General features: G+C 42.8%; 1 protein-coding gene across 1 annotated transcript in view; it reads right to left on the minus strand.

The window, feature by feature from the left end:
* HYDIN (HYDIN axonemal central pair apparatus protein) overlaps nucleotides 1-18,341 on the minus strand; it is a 285,840-nt gene that overhangs the window by 9,821 nt on the left and 257,678 nt on the right. Inside the window, 4 exon segments of the mRNA XM_087971902.1 lie at nucleotides 7,938-8,218; nucleotides 8,682-8,840; nucleotides 9,509-9,707; nucleotides 10,313-10,482. Of these exon segments, the coding sequence (XP_087828028.1) occupies nucleotides 7,938-8,218; nucleotides 8,682-8,840; nucleotides 9,509-9,707; nucleotides 10,313-10,482 (809 nt within the window).

Raw genomic sequence — 18,341 nt, forward strand, 5'->3', positions numbered from 1 at the left:
GCTTCATTATTTTTTTCAAAAACCTTTATAGCCACCCATCCTAAAACCACAACTGTGAGTGGTTATAACAACACACATACAAAAGATAAACAATAAAAACAAAGTGAACTGACCTGGAAGCTCAACCCATCCACACATACCCTTGATGTGAACAACAGCACCAGCTTCTAACTTTAGCTTCACCTGATCCCAGAGACAATTCTGGCTTTTCAAAAAGTTAAGGGGGGGGGGGGCTGCCAGAAAAAAGGAAAAGGATGTCCCATAGAACAGGGGCCTCTGTGAAAAAGGCACTCTTCCTAGATCCCACTTAGATTGCAATATTTAAGACAAGGGACCTGGAGTGCGTCCACCCTCCCTGGTCCAGTGGGATGGGCAGATGCCCTCAGGTAGGTGGCCACACAGACTGCTCTCTGGCAAGGAGGACTTCAGTAATAGCCAGATTACTAGAAGAAAAAGTAAAGGATCTAGAGGCAACTCTAGCTACTCTGAAACTCAATGAACAAAATGAGAAATCCAAACGTAAACAAGAAGATTACACCAAAATAAAATACAATAGGGAACAACATGTTGAGGTAATTCCCCGTTAGGAGAATGAGCGCATACAGGGAAACGTATTTGAGAGTAGTGTTTGAATAATACACACACAGCACACAGATACACTGTACAGTAAATGTAGGTTTTTACTTCCAGAAAGGTTTAAGCAAAATTCAAAAACAAGCAGTCCAAAAGTCATTCACAGGTAAATCAGTCAGGTTTCAATCCAAGGATAATCCAGTAACAAAGTCCAGTGTCAAAAACAGTTCAGTATCAGACTTACATCAAATCCAGAATATCAGTCAATTAGGAAAAATGGAAGAACGGCAATACTTTCCAACAGAAGGAAACAGAGACTGACTCACACTCTCTTCTGAGACTAAACTAAACAACCCAGGTTTCTGGCTCCATCTTATGGCTGTTTGAGAAACCACACCCAATTGCATGGTCTTGCATTCCCTTAAAGATATAGTTTTAAAATGTCTATCCTAGTTTATATATTGTCCAACCCAAATACCTGTTAGGTGACTTATATTCCTAACAGAACAGCTTCTAAAAAAACTAATGATGACCCCAACTATGAATACAAAGAAGAAAATTAATACACCTGAATTGAATACAATAGGGAACAAATAGCTTCTGTAAAAATGAGCCTATATATCGGGGGTGGGATTCTACTGGATCGGGCGAACCAGATATTAAAGTTGCATCTGGTTTGCCGAACCATTATTTCAATCAATCGGCTGGCCCTGCCCACCCCTCCCCTCCCAGAAGTCTCCACATGATGCAGGAAAGTGCAGGGTCTGCATGGAGGCTCTGGGAAGGGGGAAAATGGGCCTTCGAGATGTCCGGAAACAGGCCTGTTTCCAGCTTCCAGGGCCCAGGAAAGGCCTCCAGACCCTTGGGAAGGCGAAAAATGGCTGTCCCAGAAGTTGCGAAATGGGCCTATTTCTGGCTTCCGGTGGGCCTCCAGAGCCTGGGGGAGGCTGTTTTCGCACTCCCAGAGGCTCGGGGGAAGCCTCTGGACCCTGGGGGGGGGGCAGCCAAAACAGCCTCCCCCAGGCTCTGGAGACCACCGGAAGCCACAGGAAGTTCTGGTAGGCCACGGCCACCATGGCCACACCCACCCAGCAACTGGGCAGCAAACTGATTGCTGGGATTTTTGAATCCCACCCCTGCTATACCTAAAGTGCAAGACCGATGGAAATTTTAGAAGAAAACAACCAAGAGCAAAGCCCCTACTATCTACCCTAGCCCAGTCCACTGAAGCCCCTCTGGAACTGAACAGCTGCTTTCATAGCCTCCCTCTGAATGAAAATATATGGACACTCACAAAAGAGTGAGACTTACCTAGGAGAAAAAAAATGTGATTACTGGTGATAGGAGATTCAGTTCTTAGGGGAACAGAAACTATAGTCTGCAGACCCGGCAGTTAGTCTGGGGAGATATATAGTCTCCCTGGAGCAAAAACCAAAGATGTAACTGAGTATCTTGCTAAAATATTCAACTCCACGAATTACTACCGCTTTTTCTACATGTGGGAATCAATGACGCAACAGTTAATCTGAAAACAAGATTACAAACAGCTAGGGAAGAAAGTTAAGGAATTACGAGCACAACTGGTGTTTTCATCTCGACTTCCAACAAAAGGCCAACATCCTATGAGGGAGCAAAGGATTTTAGAAATGAACCACTGGTGTTGTTAACAGAACTTCGGCTTCCGAGACCATGAAGGCCTATTGGAAGGGATGGAGTGAGCCTCATAAGAACTGGAAATAATATATTTGGGAAATGACTGGATCCCTATCAGCAGGACGCTGCCATTCTGTTGGGAGTGGGCCTGGGTGACATTTTATAACCTTTTCCTGTTTCTGGCTTTTCCTTTACTACTTTGATGTACCTTCCTTGGGGATAGGAGGGGGTAAGGATGAGCCTGGGGCCATCTCAGCTCCAGAAGAATGAGCAAGCAGTGCCTCAGATCAACCTAACAGTTTTTGAGCAGAAACTTCAGATGCTACCTTACTCTTCTTGCTATCACTATCACCCAATAAAAGTTCCTTTTGAAATGCCGCTTGTTTCAAGAGTTCTGCTTTCTTGAGGGGAAGAGGCAAGATCTTATACTGGCTCATCTTATCAAAAGGACTTTTAACTAAAATTGAGGGGCAGGGGGCCCAATCTTCATGTCCTTTAGAACCTAATTCCAAGCAAAAACCACTAGATAACCAATCACATAAGGAAGAAGAGTGTATACCTAAGATGATACTGGAAAAATAATAAAAAAACAGATCTGGAAACTTCTAGGAACAAATAAAGTTATAACTAATAGCCAGCGCAGGTTTGTTAAAAACAGATCATGCCAAACCAATCTTATTTCATTCTTTGGCAAAGTGACTAAATTAGTAGACCAGCAAAATGCTGTGGACATCGTATACTTAGACTTCAGCAAGGCATTCGACAAAGTAGACCGCAACCTACTTCTTGGTAAGCTACAAAAATGCAGACAGCCAGCATCACCACCAGATGGATTTGTAACTGACTGACAAACCATACTCAACAAGTAGTCCTTAATGGTACAACATCTACATGGAGGGAAGTAAGCAGTGGGGTACCACAAGGCCCAGTACTCTTCAATATCTTAGGCCCAGTACTCTTCAATATCTTCATAAACCACTTAGATGAGGGAAGAGAAGGGGAAGTCACCAAATTTGTAGATGATACCAAGCTGCCAGGAATAGCCAACATCCCAGAAGACTCAGGATCCAAAAGGATCTTGACAGATTTGAATAATAGGCCCTATCCAACAAAATGAAATTTAATGTGTAGAAAAGCAAGGTTTTTACACCTGAGTGGAAAAACCAAAGGTACAAGTACAAATTGGGTGAAACCAGGCTCAAAAACAGTATTGTGAGATGGACTTTGGAGTCCTAGTGGACAATCGTTTAAATATGAGTCAGCAGTATATAGCAGCAGCCAAAAACCTAATACAATTTTTCATTGTATTAAACAGAGGCATAGAGTCAAAATCACTTGAAGTATTAGTACCACTTTATAAAGCCTTAGTAAGACTACACTTGGAAAAACTTCCGGTTTGCTAGCCTTCGGCGGCGGCAGGGATTTGCCACTGTGCGATCCCTGCTGCGTTCACCGCCAAGGTTCCCCCGATCCATTTGGATCTGGGGGATACAGCTGCCCTGTAGAGGCAGTGGAAGATAGGGGGGATCCGGCAAGGGGTTTGGGGGTGCCACAAACCCCCTCCCCAGCCGGCTAAACTCCCTTTTCCAGAGGCGGAGGAACGGCGGTCAGCAATGGCCGCCACGAAGAAAGCTGCAGCCGGGTAAGCAAGTGCAGGAGGGAGAAAGCTGAAAGAAAAGTGAAAGTTGCTTCTAACTGGGACAAGACGGGAGAAAGTGACTTGGAACCTTGAAAGCTGTTAAGTATCTATTGTTCCTTGCGAGAGTTACAAGCTGTGAATACCTTAAAGGGAAAAGTTTTTTTTTCTTTGTTCGACTCTCCTTCCTAAAGTGACAGTGGGAAAAAAAAAATCTTTTTGGCTGTGAGTGGGAAGGGAGAGTGAAAAAAAAATCTGAGCAAAATTTGAAAATAAGGAGAAGATTGCCTAGAATTGCAAAGAGTTTAAAAACTTCCAAAAAATATATTTGAAAAGGATTTGTGATCACTTTAACCCCAGAAAGAGAAAGTCAAGAAGAAGAAGGTATCTAAAAGAAACAGTCTGTTTGGATTGTTTGGTGATTTTGGAACCTTTGGAAATTACTTCTGATTAAATCATCTGGGTGGTTGTTTGGAAAAACTTTTTCTCTACACAATGGCATCATCTATGGATGAATTGGAACTTATATATCAAAAATTTGAAAGAGAAAAACAAGGAGGGGAAGATGGACTTGGCACTATTTTCCAATACTTAGAAATGGCGGTTTATATTTATGTGAAGCAGAATGAGGATAATGGGGACAAAGAAGAAGAAGAAGCCATCTTTGATGAGAAAAGGACTTTGATTGGAGAAGGGAAAAAGCGGAGTCTTTAAGATCTGGAAAAACAGCCCAAAAAGAGAAGAATAAGGTGAAAAAGGGACATTATGTTAAGAAACAACAGAAAGGGGGAAAGCAGAATAAAAGGGAGGTGGGGAGACAAGGGGTTAAAGAGGACAAGGAGGAGAAGAAGCAAGGGAGAAAGGAAGGGATGAGAAGCCTTAATGGTGGGGAGCAAGATATTAAGAAGCAAAAGTTTTTCAGAGATAATGGATAAGTCTTATCGTTAATGGGATTCTAGAAAGGTACATAAGATTGCATTTTTATATTTGTATTTAGAAGTAATTATAGATAATTAGAAATAATATGTAGTTTAAAATGTGATAAAATATTTAACATAAACAAGTGAAATTTTTGTTAAGAAAAAGGGAGTACTGTAATGAAATATGATTCAAGATTGTGATGTGGGGGGGGTAATAATCGTGGAAAGCATAAGTGTTCCCACAAAGGCATGATATTCAATTGAAATGGATAAAATGTTTAAGATATAAATGATTGTTAATATTAATAATTAGAAGATGGTATATTAGCAAACCCTTTGTGAAATGAGATTTGAAGTAGAAGAAGGAGGAACATTTCAATGAAATATTGAGCTATAATATGTGATGTGGGGGGGAATAATTTTGAAAAATAGGGCTCTCATAAAAGCATGTGATTTAATTGAAAAGTAATGAGTTAAACATCTAAGATATGAATGAATATCAATATTAATGAATAGATTTGTATTATTTTTGATAATATAGTATAATTTTAGAATGTACCAGACAGAATCCCAATGTATGTTATGTATTTTATATTAAGTACTATAAATATAGGGGAAAAAGATAAAGGCATCATACTCCATATAGTGTATAGGAGAAGTACTTCTTCTTTTTTTAAAGAAGAAAAATAAATGATTGGCTGGAATAGAACAGACAAAGAATAATAAATATTATGATATGAATTGAGAGGAGATAAAAAAAAAACTGAGAAAATTTAAAGGAGAGGAGAAGTTATATAGAAAATTGAAAATGTTAAGAAGATATGAAATGGTATGTAAAATGAATATGAAATTGAATTTGTGTCTGTACCAAGAGTTTTAACCCGGGATTAAGCAACTTTCAGAAAAGAGATTTTTTATATTTCTATGTTTTGTGTTTATGTGTATTTATGTATTGTTTGTCTTGAAAAATAAAACTTGTTTAAAAAAAAAAAAAGACTACACTTGGAATGTTGCATCCAGTAGTTTTGGTCACCACATTACAAAAAAAATGTTGAGACTTTGCAAAAAGCAACTAAGACTATTAAAGTCCTGGAGATTAAAACAGATGAAGAATGGTTGCAGGATTTGGGTTTAGCTAGTCTAGAGAGAGAAAAGGACTAGTAAGGATATGATAGCAGTATTCCAGTATTTGAGAGGCTGCCACAAAGAGGAGGGGGTCAATTTATTTTTCAAAGCACCAGAGGGCAGGATAAGAAACAATGGATGGAAACTAATCAAGGGGAGAAGCAACCTGGAATTAAGGAGAAACTGCCTAGCAATGAGGACAATTAACCAGTTTGCCTTCAGATGTCATGGGTGCTTCATCCCTGGAGGTTTCTAAGAAGAGACTGGACAGTCCCTTGTCTGAAATGGTATAGGATCTCCAGCTTGAGCAGGGGGCTGGACTAGAAGACCCCCAAGGTCCCTTCCAGCTCTATTCTGATTCCAGGACCTCTGCAACTACACACCAATAACTCTCAATCTATTCCAAAGAGAGAAGATTGGAAATGGGATGAAAATGCTCCATGGTCTCTTAAGCAACAGAGATGGCATCACCCCCTCCTGTAAAGAAGCATTAGCCACCACTGTGGCTCAACTGTATTCCCCTTCAGAGAGACCTGGGCCAACAATGAGAAGCACTGGCCCAAAACACAGGTAGCAAAATTCCACTTGAATCAGTTCAAACTCCTCCCAGATAATGATCTCCGATACTGTATGTCTCGATCACTTCCAAAGCATCTGCCTAGCCAGACTCCAACTTTTAGTGAAGTCGAGCCATCCTTCCTCTGCCTTCTCCCTGTTTTCATCATCCAGCTTCTCCTTCCCTCCTTCTCCCACTCCCAAATAAAAAGGACATCCATTAACAGGGAACAAAACAGGTTAACAGCTATTCTCCACTGTGGTTGATTAAGGACCTGGACATATTCAGCTTACAGGATAAATGGCTGAGGGAAAATACAACAATGGACTTCAGAACAACCTGAAGTTGACATAAAAAGAGTGGATTAGAAGGCAAGAACCAGTAAGTTAAAAATGCAAGGAAGGAGACTAAAGCTAGACATCAAAAGGATTTCCTGCTGGAGAAAGGGGGACTGAAACCAGACTGGCATGAACGGAGGGGGAAGGGGTCTGGGAGAGGTGAGCTGAGAGCCATGCAGAGGCCCATTTGATCCCTCCGCAGATAAAACGTGTCGGGACTCTTTTAGCATGTCAGAAGAAGCGGCAAGCTGCAAAGCCCCAAATCTGTCCCTATTGTGGAGTCTCCGTACTCTATTCACACTTACGCACCCAGGTAGTGCTATGGAAACATACACCCCCCCCACACACACACACAATCACAATTTCCATTCTTCTCTCTCCAGAACTCCTAAGGGCTGGCTCCTCTTCCCCACTTTTGTTTCCTGCTGTCTCTGCAAAGGCCCCTATAGGCATCCTTACTTCCCTTCCTACATCCCCCCAACACACTCTCGCCTGTCTGCCGTGGTGGCTGCTACTCCCCCTTCCACTCCCCTCTATTCCTCTCTGGTCCTGGTGACAGATCTGCACGGACCCCAGCAGCAGGATGCTTTCACGCTGCAGCTTTGCCGTTTCCAACACCTTTTTATAACTTGGAGCCTGTCCCCCTCTGCACAACCTGTCAGAACCATACTCTGGAGCCACCCAATTGACCAAGTGGGTCAATTAAAAACATAGCCCCTTTTTAAAAAAACTGCAGAGCAGCTGCAGAGCTTTAAAAAATGTTTTTGCATCACATGGTGCCCAACCCACAGCCTCTGCAATCAACCTGCCTATCGCTAATCGCACATTGCCCCCGCAGCACCATTGCTTCTGCCTGCCACCTGGTTGGCTGGGGAGTATTGGTCCCATGCAGCAAACTGCCCGGGTGAAACGGTATCTGGGCAAATGGGCAGGGACAAAGGGCAAGGGGGAGGGCCAGGGGCCCATTGGCCATGGCAAATAGCCAGGGCAGCACCAGTGGAAGAAGAAAGCTGGCTGTGAATTGGCTGGGGCGGGTGGCTGGAGGCATGGCCAAGGGTTGGTGCATAAACATCCCATTCCAGACCAGGAGGGGCACAGAAGCCCCCCCCCCCCCCGGATAGGGCTGCCTGGCTTACCCCACTCCGAGGTCTCCAGAGTTCTGCATCATGATGCGCCGAGAAGCTTGGCTCCGCAGCACCACAGCTCCAAAAGGGATGTGATCCTGGTCCAGGTGGACTTCAACGCCCTGGCAGCAGCCTTGCACAATGAAGAGGGAGTTCAGGACCCCCTGGCACTCGAGCAGAACCTCCTCAGAGAAGGGCAGGATGCGGCTCTTCGGACTGAATGTCACTTCCACGTGACAGGTGCCCCCCTGGGGCTTCAAAGTGATTTCACCACTAGGAGACATAGTGAGCACCTGTCCAAAGACACCCAGTGGAAAAGACGCCATGATGTGAGATGCTCCTCTCCTGAAAAGAGTCCCAACTGGCCAATCTCATGTCCAGCAACACTGCAGGACAGGCAGAGGTTCAACTGGGAGATGTTTTCAGTGGGGAGAAATAGCTGGTCTTCCTCCAGATGCATGGAAAATGATCTGGCTCCAAACAAGTTCCGAGTTTGGGCTCTGCTGGTGCCCCAGAGACCAGGAGGCCCACAGTGCATTTCTCACCCACACTCTTCTACTGCCTCCTGCTCTTCCTCCTTGCCCCACAGAAAGTGGAACTTTTCATGCAGATTTTTACCCCACGGGAGGCCCACCCAGCAGCCCCTATTTCGTCTGGAGAAGCAGCCACTTGAATCCCTTGGGGCAGGAGTACCCACCGGCCCCCTCCCCCTGCTGAGGCCCTCCTGGGCACCATCTCAGGAGGGACAAGTCCTACCTTTGCTTCCTGCAATTCCGGGATGGAAGCCACAAAACTTAGGCTGAATACGACAAATGTGACACTGTTGTTCACTAGTGTGACTCCCTTCTTCACAATGTGCCCTGGAGGGATAGCTCCGAATTTCAGTACTTTCTGGGGAGGCTCCACAACATCTATCTATGAGTGGGAAACAGGCAGGGTTAAAGAAGAGAATAAGTGGAATGAATTGGTGGGGGGAGAGATAAGAAAGAAGGGGGAGGAGATCAGAGGGCTGAACCAGGGAGGGAAGGAGTCAATGGGGTCCTGCGCTGGGCTGCTGCATGTCGCAGTCAGGGTGGGGTCCTGATGTGCTGCTTTGGCCCAGCTCTCTCTCGCTCTCTCTCTCCCTCCTCCTTTCCTTTCCTTTCTTTTTTTGAAACATCACAGCACAATATCAGCAATGCTCTGAAAAAGCTTTCTAGGCTCAAATGTTGGTGCTTTGAAGCTGGCCAGATTACTCAGAGATAGCTGCAAATTTTTCTTCAGAAGTCCCAAATCTCCTTTAAAAAAAAAAAAATCAAGCTCCACTTTCAAATCATAAATGAGCAAACTTTTTTTAATTGTGTGCATAGGAGATCAGGACCATTTAGCCCCCCACACCCATAGTGTGGTGAGCATAGTGGGGGTGAGGAGCAGCTCCTAAAAACCTAACTCCTTGCTTTTAATGCGGACTTCTCAAAACTGCAGGAGTAACTGGGCAGGAGGTGCTGAAACCCCCTTTGCCCACTACAGAGCAGCAGGTGAGCAGGCTTGAAGGCCGACTCTCTCCCCCGACCCTTTCCTCCCAGGAGCCTGCCTAGTCTCACCTTCATCTCAATGCCTTTCCCAAAGATCTCTACAGTCTGCTGTAAGATCCCATTTATTTCAAAGGTGACCATTTCATGGTAGGAAATGGCTTCTCGAGGATAGAAGCTGATGGAAATCTCCACTTTTTCTCCAGGACTTAGAGCTGCAGGACGGAAACCGATCTCAAGGTAGGCTGTGTTGATGAACAAGCACTCCACACTTTGAAGAGATAAGAAGAAGAAGAATCTGGCTTTGCAAACTGTATTGGGAACCAATGACTTCCTTGTGTTGCCACCAGTTTCCAAAACTAACAAATCGAAATAAACCAGCATTTAATCCCATGTGTGTTAAAATTAGGTTTATTACCCCAGAAGTGATTTGTCCTGCATTATAAAACACTTGAACACTGACCCCTTCCCAAATTGTCTGATTCCAGGAGAAGAAAGAGGTTGAGACTATGGAAAGGCAAGGAGCCTGCTGGTTTTGAATCCAGCACCTTCCAGTCTTGCAAGTTCTGGCACCTCCAATGGACTTGGGCCCTGTGTTGCCGTTTGGGAAAGAAGAGCCTCGAGGGGGAGAAGCCAACAGAGGAGAGTCCGACCCTTGGGGTGGGAGGACTCCTGGCTCTTGTTCCAGGGAGAACTTTTAATACACTGGCTTCGGTAATCCTCTGCAATAAAGCCATTTTGTGTTTGTTTGGGAATGTCGGTGGACAGACGGATGGGAGGGAGGGAGTTCTGAGTTCATCCTTGATGAGCATTCTCCTCACATAGCCACCTACTGCTCCATCCCACCAGGACTCACCTCAAGAGGCTGCAGCTCACCTGGCTTTCCTGCTGTCTTTATTAGTGATCACCAAGGTTCTCTTGGAAATGGGCATCCCAGCTTGGTAGATGAAACTGTTGCCAAAGTCCACTCTGAGGACCGAGAAATGGATACTGGGAGCCAACACTGAGCCTTGCAACACACATGTAAATGTAGGGCCGTGGCTTATCTATGAAAGAAGGAAGACACAGTCTCAGCAGAGCAGAGCAGAAAAGAGCACCTGGCCGTCTCCAAAGAGGCTTTTATCATTTACACTTTTACGCTTTTATCATTTTATCACTGACAATTTATAAATAATTCCATTGCTGATGGATTATTCTGCACTAGGCTACATCAATGAATTCAACATGTTTTATTTAATAACAAAACATGTTGAGAAATTTAACAACAAAACACAAAAAAGTATATGGTGAGGCTAGCAACACTAGAAACCTAAAAGGTGCAGGCAGTGGAAAGTATCCTCTTAAGAGGGATCAGATTGTCAGCCCTATAACCATCTTAAGTGAGAGTCCACAGGGCTGCCCCGGCGGTGGCTAAGCAAGCTGGGAGAACGGGAGGGGGGAGGTAAAGATAGTGTTGTGTAATTATAACAACATTCTTTCCCTTGGGAGCCAAGGACATCTAGCCAGCACCTGGGAAGGCGTGATAGAAGTTGGCTGAAGTTGGGACGCTGATCTGATCGGACCATGTGATGCAGATGTGGATGCAAGGGAAATTTTACCTGGGGTGGGGAAAACGCGGGGCTTCAAATTCGGGTTTTCCCCAGATGTGTCAATATGACATCTCCGATACATTTATGCTTTGAGGAAGATACCTGCCTCAGAGTTTTAATTCTTTTGGGGGTGTTACTTGGAACCCTGACATTAACCTAATCTCCTTTCAAAACTACCAAGCAGCTCCCTGTCCTGCAGGTCCACTGTCCGGGGTCCTTGGCAGGTGTGGTGGCTGAAGCGGAAGCTGCAAAGGCCGAGCTTCAGCAGGGCGTCCGGCCCAAAGAGCTGGTGCCTTGGCAGATCACACAGATGGATCCTTCCAAATGGAGCGAAGCTACAGAAATCCCACAATCTCAAAAATTGGTTGGAGGGCTGACGCTCCAGGAACCCCAGATCACATCGGGCCGGGCCGAGCGCACCACAGTCTTCAAGTGGAGAGCAATGAGCCCCTTGAGGTCAGTGAGTCTAGGCAGTGGGGCCTCCTGCCACCATCTCAAAGCCAATGGTTAGCCGATCTCCCGGAGAGATTCAGTCAGCTCAGCATGGACAGCATTGCTCAACTCCCTCCAAGCAGCTGGCCTGGCTGGATTCTGGCTCAACCCACGTTCACCTTCCCGGCCCAAGGGAACACAACACTCCAAAGTGGAACACCAGCTTCATTCAACTCGGCTCAAAGCAGACTGCTCCTGAGTCTTTCCCAGCAGGTCCAGTTTACTGGGATAATAGGCTCCACCAGGAGCCTTCCCTAGTCAGCAGCCAGAGCCTCTGAGTCATTCCAGTCTGGGGACATGGAGGCAGACCATAGGCTTGCTGAGGCCCAATAGCCCACCTTGCCAGCCACCCCTCTGACTGCCCACCGCAGACCAAATTCCTCCTGGATGGGCATTCTACCCTGGCCAGGATTGGGTACAGTGCCAATGGATGCCAGTCCCAGTTCCTCAACCTGCTCCAACTCTTCAGCCGGCACAGCCAGCCGCCCTTCCTCCACCATTCAAAGCCACGTTTGATGGAACCCCGAGAAAATCGGTGTACTTCCTGAACCAAATCTGGTCCCATCTTGGTTGCTCTGGGGCTCAGTACCAATCAGACCAGGAAATAATCACAGTGATTGCAGACAGCATGACTGAAGGAGACGCAACCAACTGGATAACCCAATTACACGACAAAGGGGCCCCAGAACTAGAGGATGCCAATGAATTGGTCTAGCTGCTGAGGACCCGATTCGAGGATACTTCCCAGAAAGAAGAAGCAGAAGCTGAAACGAAGGACCTGAAGCAGAGGGAACAGCCGTGAAAGAATTGGTCTGGAAATTCTGGAGAGTGGCAGGAAAACGAAGAAACTGGTCAGAACGCCTTTTCTTTTTTTTTCTTTTTTAAAACAAGTTTTATTAATTTTCAAAACACACAAGTCATCATTATCCATTACATATTTGAACCTTTTTCCATTATAAATTTAACAAGTCAGATGAACTATAATTCTGTTTTAAACCATTTCCATATAAACATACAAAAACCTCTTATCCATTTTCTCTTTATTTCTCTTTTCTCTTATTCCATTTTATTATTATTATTTCATCTATTTCTTTCTGACTTAGTTACCATTATTCTCATTCTATATTTCTGCAAGGTTTCATTAATTCTCCCCCCCAAAAAAAACATATATACACAACACACAAAACATAAAAAAAGATCTTTTTGGAAAGTAACTTGGACCCAGGTATCTCTTTCTTCATGGACTTCAATTGTATTCATGCTCATTTTACATATCATTACTTATTTTATTTACCATTCTAAGTCTTCTATATTAACTTTTCCCCATATTTCACTCTTTTTAATTCTATCTTAATTAATCATCTTAATTTGAGTCATTATATTTGTATCTTTTGTCCATTCTTTATTGTACCTTTGTCTCATTCCTTATAAAAAAAAAAAGAAATTTCTCCTGAAATCACTAATCAGAGTGTGATGCCTTTCTATCTCCCCACTAAATTTATCAAGTTAATCTTTAAAATAACACCCAATACCCAATCCGATTTTGCTTGGTACATTCTAACTGAATAATACATCCAGAATAATTAAATACATAGTTAAACAATAAATCTAAATATTAAAAACAAATACTATAATAAAAATTTTATAATAACATCAATACCATAATCTTATTAGACTCTTTAATTAAAGCTCAATATTCTAAATCTCCCCTCATATTATTAAATTATAAAACCAATCATTATTAACATTTCAACATTTTAATCTCTTATCAACTCTTAAGCCATTTAAGTTTTCTATTTCTAATACAATACTACAATATCATCTTATGTACCTTGCAAAATCTCTTTGCAGAAATTATACTTATCCTTTATCCCTAAAAAAGATTCCTTTTTTCCCATTTAATTTCAAAACTTTGTAGCTTTTCTCCACCTTTTCCCTTTCTTTCTTCTCCCAACAAACCTTTCTACCCCCCCCTTCTTCTAGCCTCTGCCTTACTGGCTTCCCTTCTCTGTCGTATTCCTCTTCCCTTTTGTTTACCATCATTATATTGATTTTGCACCTTATTTTTCCCTTTCTTAAATATTTTTTTAAATCTTAAGTCCTTTATTTCTCTTCCTTTCCCTCTTCCTTCCCTCTTGGTCGAGTTCTGAGATTTATTAAAGATGGCTTCCTCTCCTTCTTCTTCTTCTGCTGTCTTCATCTGTTGCAATGTTTGTTGATAGTTAATGAGCGCCATTTCCAAAAAAAAAAGGCAGGCTTCTTTCAAACCAGCTTTACCATTTTTTTTTGCTTGCTCATAGTCCCTTCTCAGTTCCTCAATAGAAGGAGCCATTATAAATCTTTTCTTTTCTTTTCTCTTACAACAACCAAAATAAAACAATCCCAAAGTTATCAATCAGTCCAAACCAAGACAGAGTTCCCACTTTCTCCTCCTAGGGTAGTATCAATCAGAAAAAAAGAAAGTCCAAATCTATTTCTTAAAATCTTATTGCAATATATTTTAGTCTTTCAATCCTTAAGGCATCTCCTCCAACAAAGTCTTAGCATACAAATATTTTTTTTTAGTCCTCTCTTTTCCCACTCATCGCTTAGAGCCAGTTTTCACCTAAAAAAAAATAGGTTTCTTAATATTCACTTTTTATTCCGTAGAAAAAGAGGGTAAGCTATCCTTTCAGCACCATCAAACTGCCGCTTTTTTCCTCTTCTCGAAGGTATCATTCAGAAAATCATACTTTTCAGGAATTTTGTTAAATATGTCTTAGAGTCCTAGGAACCAAGAAAAACTTTCTCCTTTCAAGCACTTTCTCCACTTCCTCCTGCGCATTCTTACCCGGCTGCCAGCTTCTTTGTGACGGCCATTACGGACCGCCGCTGCACCGTCCTGGGAAAAGGGGGTTCTGCCGGCCGGGGAGGGGGTCTGCAACACCCCCAAACCCCTCTCCGGATCCCCCTAACCTTCAGCTGCCCCTGCAGGGCAGCCTAGCTCCGTACCCGTCCGGATCGGAGCCCCAAAAACGGCTAGCGCGGCAGGGATCGCGCAGCTTCGCAAATCCCTGCCGCTCGCGAAGCCGACAAACCGGAAGACCAGAACGCCTTTTCATTCACCAGTTAAAGTGGCCCTGGACCAGGACTTTAGGCAAGCTTGTGCCTTCAGAGAGATCCCTGACTGCATACAAGACTGGTATTGGATAGCAGTGGCTATGGACCTCGAAATCCACCCTCATTGGAAACTAACTTCGGGGAAATGCCCTTGGGACGTCGGACCAGCGTAAAGCTGGTCGGAGAACTGAAGCCAGCCCCTCCTTCCATGGTCAAGTGCTTCAGATGTGGCCAGTAAGACCACCGAGCGTCAAAGTGCCTAGCCCCATCCCCCATCCCTGGACTCCGCTGAGTTCTAAAGTGAAGAAAACTCCACGGAAGCTGCAGGACAGAGAAAAACTTGCTCGGCAACCTGTTGAGGTTCTTCCCCCAACTTTAAAGGGGGGAGAAACTCTGGCTCCGGAACCCACTCCAGGAACCACCAGCGAGAGCAGCAAGGTCAGTGATAACATCCGAATAGTGGTACCCAGAATAGGGGCCCAGAGGCACATCAAAGCCATAATAGACACTGGATGCACCAGGTGCCTAATTAGCCTCCCTATCGTCCAGAAGCTAGGAATAGACACTTTTTTTGTAAAAAGTTTTTTATTTTTTTTATTGTACACATCTTTTTATGTGACCAACATGTTTCCAGATTATAACACTTGTACATAGTCATACTTTCATTTCCATTAATCTTATATAATATCAGCTCATATTATCCATTTCACTCATCTTTAAATAAATTTGCATTTCATATTTTGGTTCATTGATTCAATATCAATATCATTTCATCCACACATAGGTTTTCAATTCTTTATCCCCTATTATTTCCATTTTCAGCTTACCACCTATTTTATTTTATATTACACATCATTATTATCCTTAAATTTCTCTAAGCCGATATATAATAAATTATCTAAAAAGAGTAAAAATAGAATAAAGCATTTAGGATCTACATGGTATTTTCCATTCCCCCACTTTAATCATAATAAAATATTCTCATTATACACTTCTGATATCCATTAAATAATCAACTGTATATTTTAAAATGTATATATTTTAAAGTGTCCCCTCCAGTAAATCACTAAAATAGCTTCTTAATATATTTCATTTTATCTTCACTTTACTTATAATCATTACTAATCATATTTTTAATTCATTTCCATTCCCTTGTTTTAATCCTCTAAAAATGGTTCATAACAGCATATTTCATATACAGTTCATATGTGTGTGTAGTTATACATTCCTAAGATATTTCCCAGCAAGATATATATTCAATGTGGTATCCCCCTTATAGAATCCCTAACCCTTATCTCTAAATTTTTCAGCTTTATTATTTCTTTTAATTTTAGCCAACTTTCCCTTTTCTAAATTTCCCTGGTCTTCCTTCTTTTTTCCTTCTAATATTTCGCCCATCTTCCCCCCCCCTCCTGTTCTCTTTTTTGAAGTTTCTTCTTGTAGAATTTCTTCTTCTTTTGTTTAATTCTGGGAGCGTTTTCTCTTTTATTTATTAACTCTGTCATCAATGTCATAGTTTTAGTTCCTTTAGTGTCTTTTGGCAGTAACTCTTGTTCTCCATGTCTAAGTCACTTTCTTCTTCCTTTAACTCTGCCTCACTGAAATTTCTTTGTTCTTCTACCATCGCCATTATTTTCTTTGCCAGTATGTCCAGTAATTCCCTTCTTTCTTTCAGCATTCCTCTTACAATTTGCAATTCCAACTTAAAGTCTTTGTTTTATTTCTTCCATTTTTTAAAGTTATTGATATTCAAAGGCTTTTGTTGCAATCCTTGCCAAAAGTCTCCTTTTATCTTTGTTTCCCTTATTAATCCTTCTGTCTCTTTGTAACAATCAACACCCAACAGTCCCAGGAAATTGCATTTGTATATCCTCTTAGTAGAATTTTTCCCCCCTTTTTAAAATTTCCGGGGTTCTTATTATTTTATTTGTCTTTTATCTCACAACAATTATAAGACCAGTAAATTTCCATAAAAATCTGTAGGAAAAAAATCTTTAACCATTAGATGGCGCTCTGTATCACTTTCCACTTTTCAAAGTTCTTTTCTTTTCTCTTTTCAATTATCCACGATTAGCTTTCTTAAAAATAGTCAATTCCAGGCAAGTCTGGCATTTTAGCCCATGCCTAATTAATGCCAAATTATATATATTATTCAAAATTTAGTCTCTAATTTCGTTGTAAATTTTTATACTCCAATTTTGTTTACCTTGTATTTTCCTCTTATTTTCTGTTTGTCGCTGTGATACTCTTAAGCGAGGGCTCTTTCTTTCTACTTCTCAGGGTTGTTAAGAAAAAATCAAATTCTTTTATCTGGTTACATGTTGCTCACCACTTCACCACTCCAGCGCATACTTAGGTCCTGGCAGCTTTCCGTCTTCAGGGCAGCCATTTTAGACTGCTGTTTCTCCCTGTCTTGCAGAGAAGTAATACCTAGCTAGGGAGGGGAGATGCGGTTCCCCTCGACCCAGCTGGCAGTCTCCCCCTCTTCCCCCACCCCTCCGAGGTGGGTCAGATGACTCCTGTCCCTTAGGGACCCATCAAAGCTGCGCACGATTGTGCTCTCTGATCTGTCGTTGACGGAAGCGCCACCGGAAGTCCTAGAAGCTAGGAATAGACACTAAGCCCCTGGGGCGCCCCATACGCTTCAAGCAAGTTGATGGCACGTTAATAGGCAGAGCCCCAGTCACTTTAGTCACTGAGCTTGTGAGACTTGGAGATGGGAGACCATTGGCAGCTCATATATTTTGTGGTAGCCCCAAAAATAATGGAGTCGCTCATCCTAAGTCTTGCTTGGCTGGACAAATGGGTTCTGGCCATCAGGTGGGAAGATGGCTAGGTAAACTAGGACCCCTTTGTACAAGTGCTCATGCAGCACCTCATGATGACACCTCCAACAAACTTATGCTTTGAGGAAGATACCTGCCTCGGAGTTTTAATTCTGTTGGGGGTGTTACTTGGAACCCTGACACAGATATTCTTCCATTTGCAAGCCCATTAACATGTGTAATGTTATGAGAAAGTTTGATCTCTGGGTAAACCAAGATGTATGGGGTTTAAAGATCATCTAATGAATTTTAGATCAGTTATTTCTGAGTCAATTGTCCCTTTCACTTCTTTGTTAAAAGATAAGTCACCCTGAGATCAATGGTTGATATCCTGGAATCTGAGGGTGTCTGAAACGATGGTGTGTTTGTCAGGCTTGTGCAGAAAACATCCCATCAATGAGTGGGACATTGTGGGCATCTGAAGAAAGCACAGCTGGCTGTGGCTGGCTGATTTCTCTGAAGACAGGTAGATTTGCTGTCAGGTGACGTGATTTAATTGGGGTAACTGCCGGAATCCTGACACAAGACTTGGCCACTGCAACACCACAAACAAAAGAGCCACTAATGTGGTTTTGCTGCAGAAAACTAGCTCAGGGACTGCCAAAAGCTCATTTATTTAATAGTTGTTGCAGTCAAACAGAGCATTACTATTTTATATGCCACTTTTTCTCCAAAATCACAGGGGGACTCAGTATGTCCATAAACATAAGTGAGCATGTAAAGGATATAATTGTTATGTTGATGTAATCGCTATAAGTTCACTTTGAATGCAATAACTGCAGAATAGGAATACTGTATATTAAAAAAAACAGCCGGATTTAGCTGGGAGCAAGTCTCGTTGAAGACCAAGGGCATTGAGTAAACGAGGATAGGCCTGGGACCATGTCTAGATACAGTTTC

Source organism: Notechis scutatus, chromosome 9, assembly GCF_049901735.1.
Source record: "Notechis scutatus isolate UNSWTSFEM ecotype Mainland chromosome 9, rNotScu1.2, whole genome shotgun sequence".
Lineage (NCBI taxonomy): Eukaryota > Metazoa > Chordata > Lepidosauria > Squamata > Elapidae > Notechis > Notechis scutatus.